The sequence below is a fragment of the Electrona antarctica genome (genome assembly GCF_951216825.1).
Source record: "Electrona antarctica genome assembly, chromosome: 6".
NCBI classification, from domain to species: domain Eukaryota; kingdom Metazoa; phylum Chordata; class Actinopteri; order Myctophiformes; family Myctophidae; genus Electrona; species Electrona antarctica.
The window spans coordinates 17,423,250-17,442,675 of NC_136811.1; the positions used below are offsets into that span (position 1 = coordinate 17,423,250).

General features: G+C 45.6%; 1 protein-coding gene across 4 annotated transcripts in view; it reads right to left on the minus strand.

Moving 5' to 3' along the window:
* Nucleotides 1-8,760: 8,760 nt before the first annotated feature.
* Nucleotides 8,761-19,426, minus strand: part of hivep3b (HIVEP zinc finger 3b) — a 78,272-nt gene continuing 67,606 nt past the window's right edge. For 3 of the 4 annotated variants that reach the window (XM_079504009.1, XM_079504007.1, XM_079504008.1), the window contains 6 exons: nucleotides 18,788-19,251; nucleotides 17,910-18,067; nucleotides 13,993-14,168; nucleotides 12,781-12,882; nucleotides 10,139-10,866; nucleotides 8,761-9,899 (listed from right to left, as the gene is read on the minus strand). In XM_079504009.1, coding sequence (XP_079360135.1) covers nucleotides 9,231-9,899; nucleotides 10,139-10,866; nucleotides 12,781-12,882; nucleotides 13,993-14,168; nucleotides 17,910-18,067; nucleotides 18,788-19,251 — 2,297 coding nt within the window. In that variant the 3' untranslated portion in view covers nucleotides 8,761-9,230. The remainder of the gene's footprint in view (nucleotides 9,900-10,138; nucleotides 10,867-12,780; nucleotides 12,883-13,992; nucleotides 14,169-17,909; nucleotides 18,068-18,787; nucleotides 19,252-19,426) is intronic. The other variant, XM_079504010.1, reaches the window with a different exon arrangement.

Sequence of the window (19,426 nt, forward strand, 5' to 3'; positions counted from 1 at the left end):
GAGCTCTACCTTTGACCCACTGACTCCCCTCATGGTGCACAGACTGACTCCCTCCTCGCTACACGGCTCTGTTTATTTGTGACATCACTGTTATCGGAGGAAAGAAACCTTCTATCTCCATATTTTAACTGGTTGCGTTTACTTTTTTCGTAAATGAGTGCCCTACTACAGTACTTGATCATACTACAGCGTCACACAAAACTTCAAAAGAAGGTTTGTTTGGAGTTGGTTTGGAGTTTTGGACATAATGAGGTTTCCACCCGACAGAGACGACATAATAATAAACCTTCCAAAAAGAACGCCTCCCTCCCTCATACTGCCGCCCGCGTTTGTAATGTTATGGAATGTTCAAGGCACACTGCACAGCAACAACTATATGGGACTTCCCCTTTGTTGTTATCCTGCTCATGCATGTGTCAGTGTGTGGTGGTTTACATAATACAACACATCCTACTTGCCATGATGAAGACTCCTTTGTGAGACGCGTTAACATTATTAATAAAGTATATCATTTTTATATTTTTAGTGCTCGGATCGCCGCCTTTTCTTCAGCATTTCAGTCCCTTTGATCTTTGAAGCACCAGCCGACTTTTAAAACTTTTGTCTGCACCTCCATTGAGCACCTTGTTGATTTCCTTTTTTCCACCCTGCTGTGCATTTGGTCATGTCATGTTGGAAGACAAGTGGAACTGAGCGAATTAAGCCAGTGACTCTAAATCATTTTCAAAGACGCCCTCATGTTTGGTATGAATGAGGCCACGACCCCCATAACTCTTGACAGTATGCAAATGGAACAAATGGACCCTATACTCACCTATCTTGTGTTTGCCCTGTGTTTTCGCCTTCTACCTCCTTTTTAATTACCTTTAATTACCTTAATGCTGGTCCCTAGCTCTCCACAGCTGTGCCAGGTCCTTAGTCCCAATTAAGTGTGTACACTTGTTTCAGTCAGACTGTTTCTTCCAGTGTGTTTCTGCCAGTCTGTTTCTCCTGTTTGCGAAAATAAACTTTCATTTTAGGTTCATCTCCTGAATCCTGACCCTCCCACACAAGCTGTTGTCAGTCAATTTGATACACATACAGTTATTTATTTAACGCACATGCACACTCAAAAGATGTATGTGTTACTAGGCCTTGATTTAAATCTGTATAGTCACTGTAGGGTCAGGGTCACCAAAGGTCACCAACTCACGCCTCCCATTCTCACGAGCTAAAAGCTTCATTTTTTTTAACTGAAGCCGTCTTCAGTTAAGCTGGCGATGGGTCAGGTAAGGTTAGTGACCTATACAGTGTGTGTGTGTATGTGTGTGTGTGTGTGTGTGTGTGTGTGTGAGTGTGTGTGTGTGTGTGTGCATGCGTGCGTGGTATTGTGTCTGGGGTTTTTTTCAATCGGAGGGAATACCAGCACGCAAGGAAATGCCCTGCAGGCCCTTGTATTTAGTTGGCACTGTGCCAAGAAAATACGTGACTGAAGGACATTTCCCTGAGTGCTGGTATTCCTACTGATTGGAAAGGACCTTTTCTAATTTAGATCTAGACTATATGCAACCAGTAACTAACTGTGTGTGTGTGTGTGTGTGTGTGTGTGTGTGTGTGTGTGTGTGTGTGTGTGTGTGTGTGTGTGTGTGTGTGTGTGTGTGTGTGTGTGTGTGTGTTGTGTATATATATATATGTGTGTGTGTGTGTGTGCGTGCGTGCGTGCGTGCGTGCGTGCGTGCGTGCGTGCGTGCGTGCGTGTGTTGGATTCATTGCTAATGTGTATTTTCAGGATATACCTGGGAGAGAATTTGTGAAGATTGTGCACTTGGTGAAAAGTTTTAGATTTAATTGATAGAGATTAATTTTGTCAATGGATTCTGTTACTATTGGGTATGCTAAATAACATACTTCTTGCCGGGAGCTTATAGACAACAATAGGGAATGCAAGGCTGATGTCACAGTAGGCTGTCACGCACTTGGTGACACGTCACTGTAACTATGGGAATTGCACATACGTTTCCTGAAGACACTGCAGCATACAGACTGAAAAGGACTGGTGATGGAGCCTTGTGGAATACAGGTGATGTTATAATGTTTCACAGGAGTAAATCGAGATACACCAAAAACTAAAAAAAGTGCCTCCTGGTGGCGCTATAATAGGCCAATGTGAAAAGGGTGCCATTTGTTCTTACGCCTTTGATGGCAAGTTTGTTACATGAACCTGTGTATTTTCAGTTTGCACAGTTTGATTTAGTACATTTTCAGTTTGCCCATTTTGCCTGGGGAGAGAGTACAGGAGTTGTATAATGAGCTTTGGCAGATTCTTCACAAGTCTTTTCCTTTGGCCTCACAAACTGTGGCTGGGAGGTCTTTAATTGGAGGCTTTGTTTCCATTAACACTTTACCTTTTTGTTGGGTTTGAGCAGGTAAGTATGTGTTTGGATCTAATGTACCGGAAGTCGTTTCCTTTTGAGTAGCAGCAGCAGCTCCTTTCTGCAAATCTGAGTTTAATGTTCCATTTGCATTTGTTCCTGTTGCATTGTGAATTGTTCCTGTTGCAGTCTAAGCTGTGCATCAATCTGATGTTTTCTATCCAAGGCAGCTGAGCTATCTGCTCCATCAGAGCAGCCTTTTCAGCCTGAGCTATAATGAGAGCGGATGATGTTGAAGAAGATGCTTTGGATGCAGTGGATTTGCGTGTCAATTTTGATTTTGAAATATTTGACACACTGTCATGGGGTCCAACATCATCAGAATTGACAGTGCTCTGGTTTTCACCTTCAGAGATGTGTATCAGTGGTTCATTTTCAACAGTGACATTTTCAACAGTGATATGCATTTGAAACTCATTTTCAACAGTGACATGTGTACCTTGATCATGTTTCACCTCTGATGCCATACTGAAACCCTCCAGAATATCAATATTGGTTGAAACCATTGATTTTGCCTCTCAATCTCCTCTTCAGGTAATGGCAAAACCACCAATGATGAATGATCTGCTCTTGCTTCACCACACACATTAATTATTTAATCTAAGTGACATTTCACTGCTCCTACATTGTCATTGTCTCCACCAGGCCGAAGGCATGGGGAGAGAGTATGTTTTGCACTCCGTCCGTGTGTGTGTGTGTCCGTCCGTCCGTGTGTCCGTCCTTCCTTCCGTCCGTCTGTGTACAGCTAATCTCCGGCACCGTTAACCCGGCCGATGCCAAACTTTGCACACACACTCCCTGGATGCCAACGATGAACCTCTGCCCCACATTTTCCAGAACGGCCTGTTATAGCGCCACCATGAGGCAGCTTTTCACATTTATTACCTAAAACTGCACCAATCTGCGTGAAACGTTGCATGCACACTCCCTAGAGGCCAAGGACAAACCTTTGACCTGCATTTTCCGCATCTGCCTTTTATAGCGCCACCAGGAGGCCGACTTTTGGAAAACACATTTTTTTATATTACTCCTCCAGATTCTGTCCAAAAATCTCACAAATCGTTACACAGTATCTCTATGGTCATGTGCTCAAGTCGGATCTGTCTGATATTTCATATTCAATCCTAATTGCCTATAATTGGCTTTCACAGTTTGCAAGATTGCCCCGTTTTGAACAATAGCCTCAAATCATGAACGCACCATGCAATTTACGTGAAATCTTTCACACATTTTCTTACTAGGCTGAGGAATATATCCCACCCTTTTCACATTGGCCTGTTATAGCGCCACCAACAGGTTGATTTTTGCAAAACACATTTTTGGAACAAAATGCCTCAAATCATCCAATTGCCATCAAAGGCGTATGAAGAAATGGCTACAGAAATACATGATCTCTCTGTAGTCATGTGATCAAGACGAGTCTGTTGGATTTCTCAGATTGTACACTGATTGGCTAACATTGCCTTCCCGTTTTGTACAAAATGCTGCACATGTCCTGCTCATCCAGAATTCTATCCTCAGAGATGCTATGAGTGATCTGGCTCTCCTCAACAAAATTAAGAAAATTGTTGCAAAAACAAATAAAAAAAAACATCCTCCTAAACATTTTGCCAAACATCACACACACTCCTATCCTCCTGGTGGAGACCTGTGCCCGGAAGGGCACTTTTTCTAGTTTGACTATGTTTCACAATTATTTTTTTCCTTTTCAGGATCCTGTGCCATGTCGGCATGTGGCCGGCCGGGCGGGCATCACCATCACCACTAGACATGATTGTTCATGAGTCACAGCCAGCTTCCACACAACTCACCCAATAGAGCTGCACAGGTGTTTCCTATCACCCGTCAATCAGTAGCGTCGGCAGTGAAACATAAATCGGTCCTGACTTTTTGATGTCCTTGAAGTCCTTTCTTTTCCTTTTCAAGAGCGTCGTTCCTACTTGAATGTAACGGCCATTAACTTTCCAATGTCTATACGTTTTGGCACGTTACTATCACAGGCATGTGAAGATACGTACGCAGTAGGCCTACACAGAAAAGATAACAGATGGATGTCCAAGCAAAGATTCCAGTTTGAGGGTAGCCTATTTATTGGATAAAGTTTGTAGCTCCAGACTTTTCTTTTTCTCCCTGGAAATAAAAACTTCTGGGTTTTCCGAGGCTGGTGTCATTCCCAATCTCTCTCCCCATTTTCTGTCAGCCTACTGTCCTATCTATAATAAAGGCATAAAAGCCCCCAATACATATTTGTAAAAGATATAGCCTAGTCAAAGTTCTGAATTTACAAAAAAACAAAACAAAAAAGAAGAAGAAGAAGAGGAAGACGAATAATAAGAAGAAAAGGGCATAAAAAAATTGCAGATCTACAAGCTCATAGCAGCACCTGTATATGAGCTAATTTTGCAGGGGGACCCCCTGGTATTCCCCCAAGGTGGGGTAACCATGTGCGGCTGTGCCGTCATATAGCACCAGACTGTGCATATTAGATGATGACTACTATGCTGCTGTATGCTGGGTGTAGTAGCGACATCTAGTGGTAGTACTGCAGAACGGAGCATTAGGCCATGTGTGCAATGTGCGCAGGAGGGGCTGCCTCATGCAATTTAAATGCCCACCCCATTGTATAGGCCTGACTCCTGAGCCTACAGTACAGATAATTGGCCACTTGCAAGAACTGCCCATTCCCCACAATTTCAATGCCATTTGGCCACTCAGAATAGCCAAATGGCATTGACCATGCCTCCAGGTCTTAAGTTAAGTCACAAGACCTGGTACTTAAGACACGCATAATACTGCCCAATGGGTTCAAAACCTAGTTTTTATAGTGTGTAGTCAGTGTCTTGAGCTCATTGGCCAACCTAGTTCATCTGGTCCTTACAGGTGATGCCACTCAGGCTCAAGGCTTCAGGGAGAGGACAGTGGAGAGGCAGAGAGAGAGGACAGAGACTAATCTAAACCGGTAAACTAATAATTGCAACCATAGGTCACAGATTACTATGAAAACCTGCAAAACCTGTCGCACCGGCAGTCCATCACACCTCGTTACACTCTCCATATATGGCCGTCTCCATAATATGAAGATCACGACACTGAGCTCATCAAACCCTGGATAGCCATAGACTGGTTCATCATCTACAGGCCCGAAAATGAATGCCCGGCCCTATACCTGGGTCCTCATCAAACCCTGTACACTCAAGACACTGCCCCCGCTGCCACCCTTAGATCTCCATATATAGAGCTGACCTGTTCTGACATTCCATGTGCTGATCATCTGACCTCATCAAACCCTGTACACTCAAGACACACTCCATATATGGCCAGTACAGAATTAATTCCATATGTTCGCCCAGCAGTCTGCCGTCACCCAGGCGGATGCGTGCATGTGACCTCGCCCTAAAGGGCATTTGCTTGATTATCGATTATTGAGAGGTGTCTGTCAATCAGAAATGTTGTGATCGATCAATATTCAACAGCAAATTGTGAAATTACAGTGACAAGAGAGTGTACACTACAGTAGGCTATATGTGCACGTGCCTGGAGCCTACACTATAGGTATAGTGACGAGAGAGTGTACACTACAGTAGGCTATATGTGCACATGCCTGGAGCCTACACTATAGGTATAGTCAGGTAAAGAAAACAAAACACAAGGTTTCAGAAATGTTCACAAACAGGTGCACTTTTTATTTAATTTGTTCCGAGACCAAAAGTTTAGCTGTATGCAAAATCCGCAGGCCCTTTGATCCTCTGGCGACCAGCCAACAGATCTCCATTTCAAGTCACAAGAACTGCATGAAAAAAAGACACACTTAAAAAGCTCCAATCCGGGATTTCCCAAAGAAATGATGTTCGAACTACAGCGAAGATGGCAGAGCAGCTCGCCTGGCGCTTCCATAGTTGGTATCCAGCGAACGAAAATAAAAGCCTGCATGGTACCGAGGCTAGTATCCAGCTATCCAGCAGAGAACATCAAAACAAATTCTGTATGTACTGATCTAAGCTCACAACGTGGCACATTGCAAGTATTTTCAATACTTTTGTGTGAAACTTTATAATTCAGCATTAATTTTACAGAAAATAAACAAAAAACAGGAAAGATGCCATTCCAGGGCACCCCCGATTTCCAGGGGGTCCCCAGAATGATTCATAGGAACCAAAAGGAAGCTTTTTAAGGCCTTTATATGCTCCAATTTTAGCCATCCACTCCTGGAGGGCTGGGAACCAGAGGGAGGCGAGGTCAACCCTCAAAAGAGCATGATGGTGTCTAATCCAGAGGTTCCCAAGGAGAGGGCTCAAGTACCACTAGTGGTACTTGAGCCCCCAAGAGTCGCCAAAAAAAGGAGAAAATGACTACAGGTAGTTCTTCTGACCAAGCAATTGGTTGAAATAGGCTATCCAGCCGTGCTGAAATAAGCATGACAGCACACCTAGCCATTAATAGAAGATTTGAGAATGGATTAATCACATTAGAAATATCATCAGTTTTGCTGATTAGTGATTAGAGAGTTTTATCAGAGCAGCAGCATTATTGGCTTAGGAATGGAACAAAAGGGGCTCCTGTATTTTAACATCAGTTATTATGGTGGTACATGGACTCATGGAGAGCCAAATATTTTCTGAGGTGGTACTTCAGTATGAAAAGGTTGGGAACCAATGGTCTAATCAATAAGGAACTTTTGGTAGATAAGTGATAGGAAGAAAGGGTGGGTCGGTATGACGGCAAACATTGGAGCATGGGGACTTTTTTAACGGGTCTGATAAGCAGACCTCACCATTTTTGAGTGGTGCAAACCACTCAAAAATAGATACTCTCTGTATCTATGTGTCTATGTGTCTATGTATGTGTGTACCTATATGTGGGGCCACGTACAGGTGAGCATGGTTGCCATGGTCACTGACATTACATCAGACCACAGCTGATCAAACTATATAAGACCTTGCACCACTCAGTTCACACGGGTGTGATTTTTCATTAACATGGAGCATGGAAAATGTCTCCAACCAAACCACATGTTTTATTGTGTTGCAATACTCCCCCCATACAGAAGCATAAGATAACAATTTATTTAGTAAATCTAAATTCCGGATCGGAGCAAAAAACAATGACCAATGTCATCAAATATCAATAAATAAGGACACTCCTCTTTGTACAGAGATACGTTCTCATTTAAAATGTTTTGTAATAAAAAATATAACTTCAGTGCATTATTTTCTCTTTGACAAGTTCTACTCCTTCAAATGCCTCCTGGACGCTCCCTTACCCTGACATCAAAGCAATGGCCTTTAGAATAGAGCAGCGATTCCCAACCCGTGTGGACCAGGGCCCACTAGTGGGCTGAGAGAATATTGCAAGTGGGCCCCAGTATATAATTGGCAAAACACTAAGATGTTATGATAAATTAATATAACATTATTAGGGTATTAAAAAAAAGGCATGGTATTTTTTCCTAAAAATCTTAAAAGGCCATTTTTATTGTATTTATTTTTTAAGCGTTCATTTATGACCGGGTCCAAATCCGGGGTAGAAGAGGAAAGTTACATAGTGCTGCTTTAACAAGCTGGAACACAATCGATTGATCATTGATCATCAAATACACGCGGCCCACCCATATGACCATATGACATACGAGTGGTCAGATGGGTGGCCCGCGAACACCTTTCAGATTTTCAAGCGGGCCCTATGCAGTGGTGGAAAGTGCTTAAGTACACATTTGAGGATTTTCTTTTTTAGTGTTGAGCGTTTCCAATTTTCAATACTTTTACTTCTACCAACCTACGATCTCATCTCAGAGGCAAATATTGTACTTGTACTCCACAACAATTATTTAACTCAATTAACTTTAGTTACTAGTTACTTTGTAGATTTTGATTATTAGAAAACATACATTAACCACTACAACCCTATATACATTTCGGCCATTTGAAAATAGCATATACAAGCTCATAATGCGACCATTGTGAACTTGTAGATCTGCAATTTTCAAACTTTTTTTTATGCATGTGAAATGGGACATACTGCATAATGAGTACTTTAGCTTTTGGTATTTTGACTATTCCGGGTAAATCTACATTGCAGTTTTGATACTTTTACTTACATTTGAGTCCTTTTTTCACCACTGGCTATATCCCGCAAAGGTTGGGAACCGCTGGAATAGAAACAATCTGAACATCAAACATTACACCCTACCCAACCCCTTCCCAAACACAAAACAAAAACAGGATATTATTTAAAAAAATTCACAGCCTTCCCCATCTTCATTTGACCTGTTACTGTACATCTCAAAACATAAACCCAGACAGAAAAGGCACAAGTAATAACTGTACAGTCTGAATAATACTGGGACAAAAAAGAAAAGAAAAAAGGAATTATTTTTGATTAAAGATTTTGGTCATTTACAAATTGTATTCAATATTCCTTTGACACATTCAAATAGATATTACGATATTAAGCGAGTATCAATAGAGATACATGTGGGATAAATAGAGATTTACAGAAACACTATTTCCACAAAAGAGAGAAAAAAAAGTGCATTTTCTTTTTATAACAAACCTGAATATTGCCAAAGAACGAACATTTAGTATTGAAAACTGTATAAAAACGAAGCAATAAAAGAAAAGAAGAACCAACAAAGCAAAAAATGGATGCATGGTGCATCAAGGTGTAGACACTAATTAAAGTCTGATTTATACATAATTGCACGGAGTGTCGCAAACAAAAATAACAAGCTCACAACGTGTTGTGAGGTGCCCCGTTGTGAGTATGTAGATTGGTTATTGTCAGCGAGTGACACTGTGGCGTGGAACTCGGTACGAATCAGGCTCAAGTGCTCCGGTCGGATCTTTCTGTCTCTCCCTTAGCTCCTCCTTCCACCGGCTCAGCAACAGACTGCGAATCCTCCCACGCTGGCGGCTGTCCAATGGCGTGCAAGGGCAAGGGCGTGGCCCGATTGGGGGGCAGTCTCGAGTGACTGTCTCTCGAGCAGCAGCGTTCAGCGGTCTCGGTGACGGCTACACACCTGGGCATGTGGCGGTGGTGTGTGTGGGTGAAGCTATACAAGCTGCCATATTGCTTTGAGTCCGTGGTCTCTAACTGTGGTCTGGAACAACTGACTGCTGCTGACCGGCTGGTTCCTTCTCCCTGGCTCGCTGACCAGGGGTGCCCAGGAGTCCTAAGCCCTTGAGTTCTGGGGGTCCAGCCCCAAGACAATTCAAACCTGGCCAGTGCCGACGGGGGAGAGTTCGTTGAGGACAGGTGGTGGTGGGTGGTGGTGGGGTGCGAGCGGGGTCTGGCCTGGACCATTTGAATGCCCCCGATGGGGATCATCAGGTAGGGTACCTTGGCCTGCTGGGAGTGCATAGGGAGGTGGCTGAAGACGTAGTCCGTGGCCTGGTGGCCAGGGTGGCCGTCACTGGGGGACAGGCGGAAGGCCGGAGGGAACAATGTGGCCTCTGGAGACATTGGCACGTCGCCTGCTGTACCAATTCTCTCCTGTAGAGGGCGGAAAGACACCATCAATACAATAACTCATGAACTTTTTCATAATCTCTGGAAATGGGAACCTACAATGGTAGTGCTGAGAGTAGTTCTGGTCAAAGGTAGGGCAAGTGATGTTTTTTGGTGAAGACAAAATGTTTATTTATTTTGTCTTTTGTTTTGTTAAAAGTTTAAAGCAGCACCCTTGCGCATCTATTCTGTCAAAAAGCAATGCTAAATCCAGTGGAACTCACCCAGGTGCTGTTGGTCCCAGGGCTCTCCCAGGGCAGGAGAGCAGGAGGTCTGTGCTGGAGCCCAAGTGGCGAGGGAGAGACCCGGGACCTCCTGGCCGTCCGGAACCCGCCGGAGGAGAGGCGGCGCAGGGGTGACGCAGCTCTGATGGGTGACGGGCCTCTCTCGGGGGACGGCGAGAGGTGTCGGCCGGGAGAGGACAGGTCCGTCCTCGGGGACAAGCTGCGGATCGGGGAGGACAGGTCTAGCCTGGGGGACAGGCTACGGCTGGGGGAGGACAGGTCTAGCCTGGGGGACAGGCTGCGAACCGGGGAGGACAGCTCCAGCCTGGGGGACAGGCTGCGGCTGGGGGAGCAGCTCCCGCTGCTGGGGGAGGAGAAGCATCGCCGTGGCCGGCCTGCGTTCCATCCGCCACGGCGCGAGAACGCGGTTCTCCGGCTGCCCGGCGAGGCGGCCTTCCCGCCACCAGGCCACGGCCTCCTGGGGGAAGGCTCCTGGCTGCGGCTAGGGCTGAGGCCCGGGGGCGTGCCCTGCTGGGACCGCCTGCCGCTGCTGGAGCGACGGGTGTCGGTGGAGCAGGAAGACGGCGGGTCGTCATGGGACGAGGACTCCTCCTCGTCGTCCTCCTCCTCGTCCTCTTCGTCCTCGTCCTCTTCGTCGGAGCCGTCCACGTCAGAGAACTGATGCTCCTCCTGCTCCTCGGAGCCGTACACTCGCTCCTCGCTGCCCCCTGTTGGAACAGATGCACGTAGACATAGTTTGTCTTATTATCTTTGCTGCGGGGACACCAAAACAATTTGTAAATGTAACCCCTACAAATCGAATCCTAGCTTCATACAAATTCATATGTACTCAAACCAAGCAATGTAATCAATCATAGCACTACAGATTCATTCATTCTGGTTACCAGGCATTAGCAAACAGTGATCACATTTGAAAACATGTGACCTAAAGTTTATGTCAAATAGGGTGTGAACTAGGGTTGGGATCCGGAACCGGAGGAATGAATCAATGCACGAGGAGTGAGACAGGCCGCTTCTTATCATCTGGCAAGGGGAGTTCCCCCGGTAGGACGTAGCGCGTGGAAGGAACACATTATTCCAACCAGTTCCTTTCCACTCCATCAGGCACCCCAGCTGACCAGGGGGAGGCAGTATAGAAACCAGGATTGGAGAGAACACGCCACCAGCGCCAACACCGCCCGCCAGTGGGAATCGAACCCGGAGACTTCTAGCCGTGAGGCGACAGCGCTACCAACTGTGCCACCGTGCCCCCAATACCGATGGTTCTCAAACATTTTTATCTCAGAACCATCTGAGAGTGGCACCATGGAACCAAATCAGCCCGTCCATTTGGTTCCATGTGTACACTCTTAGAGTTACAGACCTCCAAGGCCAGAATCCTCTAAAGGAGAGAAGTGTTAAGGAACCGGAATCATTAAATTCCTAAAGAATCCCAACCCTAGTCCCTGACACATTTGGGAAACAATGGCCTGAAAGACACAACATGAGCACACATTTTGGGAACCAGCTCAAGGCGGTGTGCCTAGTGACCTGTCTGCCCAACAAAGCTTCCACTGCACCCGTTAACCACTGTAAAACAACTTCGCCTGAGAAAAGAGGAGAACAGGACTTGGCTAGCACCCTCTGTACCTCTATTGATGAACACACAAACAGCAGCCCTGTGAATGGATACATATGAATGGCACGTCCTTGGCTCTAATGAATGAAGTGTGATGTCAGTAAGAAAGACACAGAGGAGGCGAGAGGAGAGGAGAGGAGAGGAGAGGAGAGGAGAGGAGAGGAGAGGAGAGGAGAGGAGAGGAGAGGAGAGGAGAGGAGAGGAGAGGAGAGGAGAGGAGAGGAGAGGAGAGGAGGATGTGACCTGTCACAATTATTACATAACTGTCTAATTGCAATATTATTTGAGATAAAAGCTATTATTTTGCATTTCATCATAGCAGATCTACAGTTTCTACACGCTTACGACATGTCATTTTGTTACAAGTTTTAAAGTGCTTAAGCGAATAATGGCTAAGTAAACAGTAGTGTCTTAAGACAGATTGTTGACTTGAATGGGGGAGAGAGATGGGGGAGTGACATGCAGTAAAGGCCGTCGGGATCGGGAGTCGAACCCGCGGCTTACTGCCAGACTCAGACTACCGGCCAAGGTGCCTGGACCGCTGAGCCACGGCCCAGGCCGGGATTCTCAGATTGAGTAAACAGTGGATAGCATAGATAGGCTAGATGGCTCACCTGCACTGCTGGCCAATGCAGAGCGACGTCGCTACGTGGCGGCCATCTTACTGGGGTGCAGCATAACATTGTGTCTATGGGGCATGTACTTTTTAAATAACCATAACTTGCTAAATTTTCAACCGATTTTCAAATGGTTTGGTTTGTTATAAACGTCTGAGAGAGATGTCTGCATACTTAAAAAAAAATGTAATATACCAACCTTATTGTAAATCCATCAAGATTTGAGCGATTTATGAGTATTTTTGTTTGAGCTGCCATAGAACATACTGTACTGTAGCCGCTCAGCAAGATGGCCGCCGGGTAAACTATGTCAGATACTCCGCCTTGAGCCATCTAGCCTTTATATATGTCTATGGTGGATAGTACCCAAAGCCAAAGGTTCAAACCTGCTTCTTCGCTCTCTGGCTCGTCCAATGACGACTCAGACACTCCCATGGCCTGGCACTTTTTCCCATGAGCCTTTGACTTCATGTGTTTGGTAAGGTTCCCTGGGACGGAAGAAGGAAAAGGATTGAGTGCCTCACGCTTGACCGTGTGGCCATGATGCACATATCATGCTGGATTTCGTTTGTTGGACTATCGTTTGTAATAAACGTTCTTGCAAGTTGGGGAGGCTATGTATCGAGTGCATGCATCCAAAACACGTCCGGCCACCACGTTAAAGGGGAATTTCTCCCTAAACCTTTTTTTTTTACAAAAGTAAGTTGATAATTATGTATATTGACCAAAATAATAATAATAATAATAATAATAATGATATAGGGGAGCTGAAGCAGCAGAAGGAGCTGGAGCTGCTGCTGGAGGGGTCTAACGTCAGCTCACGTAGACCAGGAAGAGTGCAGTATCAACAATGCATGGAGTGTTGCTGTCACATCATCTAGAACATGTAAACAAAAAACAAAAACCAATTGCACGATTGAATAAGAGTTCTAGCGTTAGACCCCTCCAGCAGCAGCTCCAGCTCCTTCTGCTGCTTCAGCTCCCCTATATCTTTTTTTTTTTTTTTATATATATTTTTGGTCAATATACATAATTATCAATTTACTTTTGTAAAAAAAGCTTTAGGGAGAAAATCCCCTTTAAGTTGTCAGATGGGTGGGCCGCGTGCATTTTCAAAACATGTTTATTTTTATAATCAAATCAATCAATCAATCAATCAATCAATCAATCATGTTCGGGCTTCGATCAATGAAACTAACATAGTATACTTTTAAGTTACTATTTATCGGTATCACAAGGAAAACTCTTTTAAAGACTGCCAAATATTCGTCAATTCGTCAATCGACCGCCATTCGTCATGTGGTGTTTTCAGAGTTTACCAATAGAGGGCGCTCTTCCCCACCCTGTGAGTGAACCTAGCACTTCCAAAGAAGGGTACACCCGGAAATGACGTGGTCTAAACAAATGCAACCCCGTCCGATCGAGTGTTAAAGATGGAGTGCTATGATTTTTTGGATAGGTATATGGATAGGTGTATGAAACGCAATGCACTTAATCACCGTAACTGCAACGGACGCCGTGCATTATGAGACGTATATACTGTATATATATGTATATATGTATATATATATATATATATATATATATATATATCTTACCTTTGGTTTTGAAGGCAAAGTTGCAGTGTTTGCAGATGTACGGACGGACGTCTGTGTGTGTGCGGATGTGCTTCCTCAGCATGCTGGGCTTCTTGCAGCGGATCCCGCACTCGCCACAAACGTACTTCCCCCGGCCGCGGCCGCGCACATACACATACTCCTCATTGGACCTGTACCTGGGAGGAGAGCCACAGAGACAGAGAGAGGACATTAACAATTTGACTGCTGCCCTGTGGTCATTGGTGGTAGAAAATGGGGAAAATACAGCATTTCAACATCCGCTTTCCAGGCTCGCAGACCACCATTGTCCACCATATCTTTCGCCAGAAACGTTAATATTCTAATCGCGATTTAAAAAAAGAAAATCACAAATCAGATCCGAAACTCGGATGGTCGGTGGTAGAGCATTAATTTACCCCCCAAAAAAACAACATAACATCTCTGTCGGGTGGAAACCTCATATGACCAAAATTGTGAGTTTTCAGGATTCTAATTCATAAGTAGCAAAAGCAGCAGATCTACAAGCTCGAAACGCGATCGCAAAGAGCTTGTATATCTGCTACTTTTGTGCGCCATAGTATGATGAAGTAGGGTGTTAATTTCCCAAAATAAAAAACACAAAACGTTTGAATATTGAGATAAGAGGTCCTGGCAGGTCCTGGACAGTTGGACACACACCATTCTTCACATAAAGGGCCTCTTTATGGAGGCAGGCTGGAAGGGGGAAGCCCCACCAAAAAACCAAAGTTCACCCCTGGCAGGCAAGCAGTTCCCTCCGTCCTCCATGCACTCTATTCCAAAGTGGAGCGAACACATAATGCCAGCCTTTCTGCAGCGTCCGGGCCTCCCTGCCAACAACAGCAGTCAGCTTATAACCCAGCAAGACCTGCGGCCGATTCTACAAACCTTCTAAATCAGTGGTTCTAAAAGATTATTGGTGCCAAGAACCCTCCACAATTATACGTATTTGGCCGCGCCAACCACCCGGTCTGAAAAGGTTTTGTGCAAGGAGAGAAGGTTTGTGTAAAAATAAAATGATTAAAAAAAATCTAAAATGTTACAAAAATAGCAGATCGCTCGCAACACGAAATGACGTGCTGTGAGCTATCTGCTATTTTTGATTATCAATGTTCTAAATCGTAAGAGTTTTCTGAAACACTTTTGATATTTTGCAGATGCTTCCCGGTTGAAATGGGTTAAGAGAGAAGGATAGGGAAGCCTGCCTATGGCCAACAACTCAAAAATAGGCTGCGTATTTAAAAAATAAAAATCCAGCTACACATTTAGATCCACTCTATAAAAACGTTGTTTATGCAATCTGGAATGTTTACTGAAGGGCTATTTGCAGACCCCGCAGTCAGTGGAACCAACCACAGATGGTTTATGTCCCTGCTATGAATTGTCCTCTCTATGGAAGAACTGCAATCTGCTTCTCCCCACCTCTCACCGACGACACGGACAGCAGGGCCAGGCAATTAACCCAAAACATATCCAAACTGTTTGAAATATATCAACAAACTGACAAGACTTAAGCTCTGTATTATACATCGTTGTACAACGGCGGTGTGCAAAAATAGCAATAAACATGCTCGTAGATCAGCTATTTACCCGTTTTTAATAGAGGGTATGCGCGTGACATCATCATCATAACCGGAAGTTAAGTGGGAATACTACTTAGTGGCAAAAAAAACTACTTTCTGGCCTTGATAGCCCGTACATCCAAACAGAAAAGTCCAATCTGATTGCATTAAACAACGTTAAACAACGTTAAACCCACTTTGCCACTCGATATGTCACTCAATTTTCCACTCACATCATGCATGCGCATACCCTCTATAATCATTCAAAGTTTTAAATAACCGTAATATTGAGTACCACCCTCCCTCCCCGCCTGGCTTCCCTTCTCTTCCCCGAACACGAGCCAATTGTGTTCATATAGACGGTGTATCCACTATCCACCACGGATACACAGTGGTGGATTTGAACCCCCAACCTCTGCGGTATCGCAGCCAGGCACTTTTTACTGCTGCACCACTTTTACCACCCGAGTGCAGTGCTATTGATTTGAAGTCATATCTCCAAGGCCCCTATAGTGTACAGTCCACATTCTGCACTGTACAACATTCACTGTGATTCTCTGCCTAGGAGGTTTAATTACCGGAGGTACAACTCAATCAGCGAAAGCGGCAATCGTCGAACAACGAGGACGGGCAAACGACGAGCAAAGCCAAGCTGTTAGGAACGGTCTCAGGAGTGACATGATTCTGTTGCATTCATTGAGGGGCAGCCTGCCGCTCTGCTCACTGACACACATACAGCGCAATTCTTCTGTCGCTGCTAAAAATACCCCCCCCCCCCGCTTACATCTCTGGCCGCGCTGCTAGACTGTATCTGCTCTCTCTCTCTCTCTCTCTCTCTCTCTCTCTCTCTCTCTCTCTCTCTCTCTCTCTCTCTCTCTCTCTCTCTCTCTCTCTCTCTCTCTCTCTCTCTCTCTCTCTCTCTCTCTCTCTCTCTCTCTCTCTCTCTCTCTCTCTCTCTCTCTCTCTCTCTCTCTCTCTCTCTCTCTCTCTCTCTCTCTCTCTCTCTCTCTCTCTCTCCCCCCCCCCCCCCATTCAATCTGAGAAGCACTCCAGGTGTTCCAGTGAGAAATCAGACCGATTGCCCCCATTTGGTACAATAGCCACATTTAAGAGGTGGAAGAATATTTGTGTGAAGAATATTACTTCCTCCTAGCAGTATGTGTGAGTTGTATAAAGCCGTCAATTCCACAGCGGCAGGAAGGCGACTCGTCTCCTACACATGATGACTGGAGCAATATACGATGAGCCTTTCAATGCTGTTGGGGAGAAACCTCTTATCTCCATAATCTAACTTTTGTGTTTTTAGTGCCCTACTTGATCATACTACCTTATCACACAAAAGCAAGTACTTTTGATGCTTTTGAATTTGAGTCCTGAAATATTACAGTTTTGGACATATGAGGTTTCCATGCGACTGAGACAATTTCCTTTTTAGAAATTAATTTTTTTTTACCCAATTTAGTCGCAAACATTTAATTTACATTTAAATGTTGCCAATGTATTCCTCCCGCTGCTTGCCACTGCTGTTCTTGCTCCCCAGGAGCCCCCACCGGGAGGAGGCAGCACTGTTTCGCCGTCCCGCTTCCTCCTTTTCCACATTCCCCGCTGAGTGGCTCTGTAGGATTACGTATACGTGCAGTGATCAAATATCACCCTCTCTGCCCGGCTTCCCCTCCGGGTTAAAGTACTTTCCCCCTGCAGCACCTGATCCGTGCCTATACTGTGATTGCTGCCATTATAACACAGCACATAAAAATGGTATTGAAACGCAAGTTGCTCTCAAGCAACTGAAAATAGCAGCATCTACTGTACAAGCTCACATGAGAGTACAAATCAGGGATAACTGTACTGTAAAACTGCATATCGTCGCTGTCGGGCGGAAACCTCTATCTCCATATTTAAACTTTGTGTATTTTTTCGTAAAAGAAAGTCCCTACTTGACCATACTACAGTGTCACACAAAGGTAGCAGATCCGTAAGCTTGAAGCGTGGCACGGCTTGGACAGGGACGTCGCTGACGATTTGGTTGCCCTACTCGCATACATTTATATCGTCATTACACAGCAGAGCCGTGGAGAAAATGTTATTATGAGGGTCGGCTTGGCACTTTTTGGCACATTATGTTTGCCCCCTCGGCGTGTTACCCTACTCGCAGTGCGTATTGTCACTAACACCCAAAGGGCCAGACACACTACACTCCCCCCTACGCCCCCCCCAAAAAAAACCATGTGCCCCCCCACCCCACCCCCCCTCGGTGTCCCGACCCACAGGTTGAGAACCCCTGAAGAATCCTATAAAAGTGTGTCTCATCTCTCATCTCATGTCATCTCATCTTACCCGCCTTCAAAGATGCGGACGTGGGGGGGCTGCTCGCCCTGTTTGGAGGTGGAGGCTCCTTCCTCCTCCCTCTTCCCTTTCTTCTTGTCCTCCTTGTGGGGGGGCGGTGGGTGTGGCTCCTTCACTTCGACGGGGGCGACGGCTGGGGCGGCGTGTACCTACACTCCAGACACAACACAGGCACGTTCACACACGCTGGAACTAAACACTGCAGAATCACACGCCATTGGTGGAAGGTAACTGGTGGAAAGTAAACTAAGTACATGCCCTAAAGTAATGTCTGGGACTACTTTCTTCTGACAGACACTTTCATCAAATATAAACTATTCATTGCGATGACATTCAAAAAAAGAAAAAGAAAAAAAGTTAATGTATGTAAAACTATAAATGGGAAAAACATTTAATTGAATTGAATGTGGCTGTGCAAGCATGACACATCTCACAATCTGAGATTATGGACCCCCCTAAACACCAGGGGGCAGTCATATGGTGTGGCACCATATGACTGCATAGTAGGAAAGCAACCCCATCTCACAGAAATACGGCAAAATAGCACGGAATTGCAATTCCGTACTATACACGCCTAGAAAACCCCCCAAATCTGTACATATTACACGACTACTGCTTTGACCACGACGGAGGCGTGGCTTTCACTAGTACGGAAGTGCTATTTCACCGTGGCTGGGAGAGTTCGGGTTTGACATTATTTACTATTCTGTCCATATCGAGGCTGAGTTGGCTCTACCTAACTTCGCAACACTCGACACGGCTACTTGCGGCCCTTTAGTGTTTCCCGTGGCTCAAGTTCGGTAGAGACGGCGTCGGCGCCCCTAGTAAATGTACTTAAGGTTACTTTCCACCACTGGCAGTATACTTACCTCAGACACACAGTGCGGAGTGCTGCTGCTGGCGGCAGTCAGCTTGGGCCTGTCGGGGGGGCCTTGTAGCGGGCCGGTGGCCATGGTGTAGGTGCTGGCGGCAGTCAGCTTGGGCCTGTCGGGGGGGCCTTGCAGCGTGCCAGTGGCCATGGTGTAGGTGTGTGCGCTGTGCCTCTGCTTGGAGCACAGCAGGGACATGGCCACCTTGGTGCTGAGGCCCGGCAGGTTGGGGTTGTGCACACTGACGCTCCAGCCGGAGTAGACGGAGGCGCGGGGGTCCTCCCGGGCCGCGGGATTTGGCTTTGCGTAGTTCAGGTAGCACCAGTTGACCGTGGTGGCTGTGTTGAGGCTCGGGTGCGAGGAGGAGGAGGAGGAGGAGGAGGAGGGGGCGGCGGTGACGACTGGTCCCTCCGGGCTCTGGGGGGCGCTGCTGCGCTGCGCGCACACCCGGCTTCCACCTGGGGCTGTCATGATCATTAGATGTTAAGTAGAAGATAAAGAAATAATTAAATGATGTGCTATTGCCAGGGATAGCATACAGGGATACAATACATTTAATACAATCATGATGTAATCAAACATTTTCGGAATTTTCTACAATTATCTACAAGCTCACAGGTTGCAGATCGAGTATTTCTG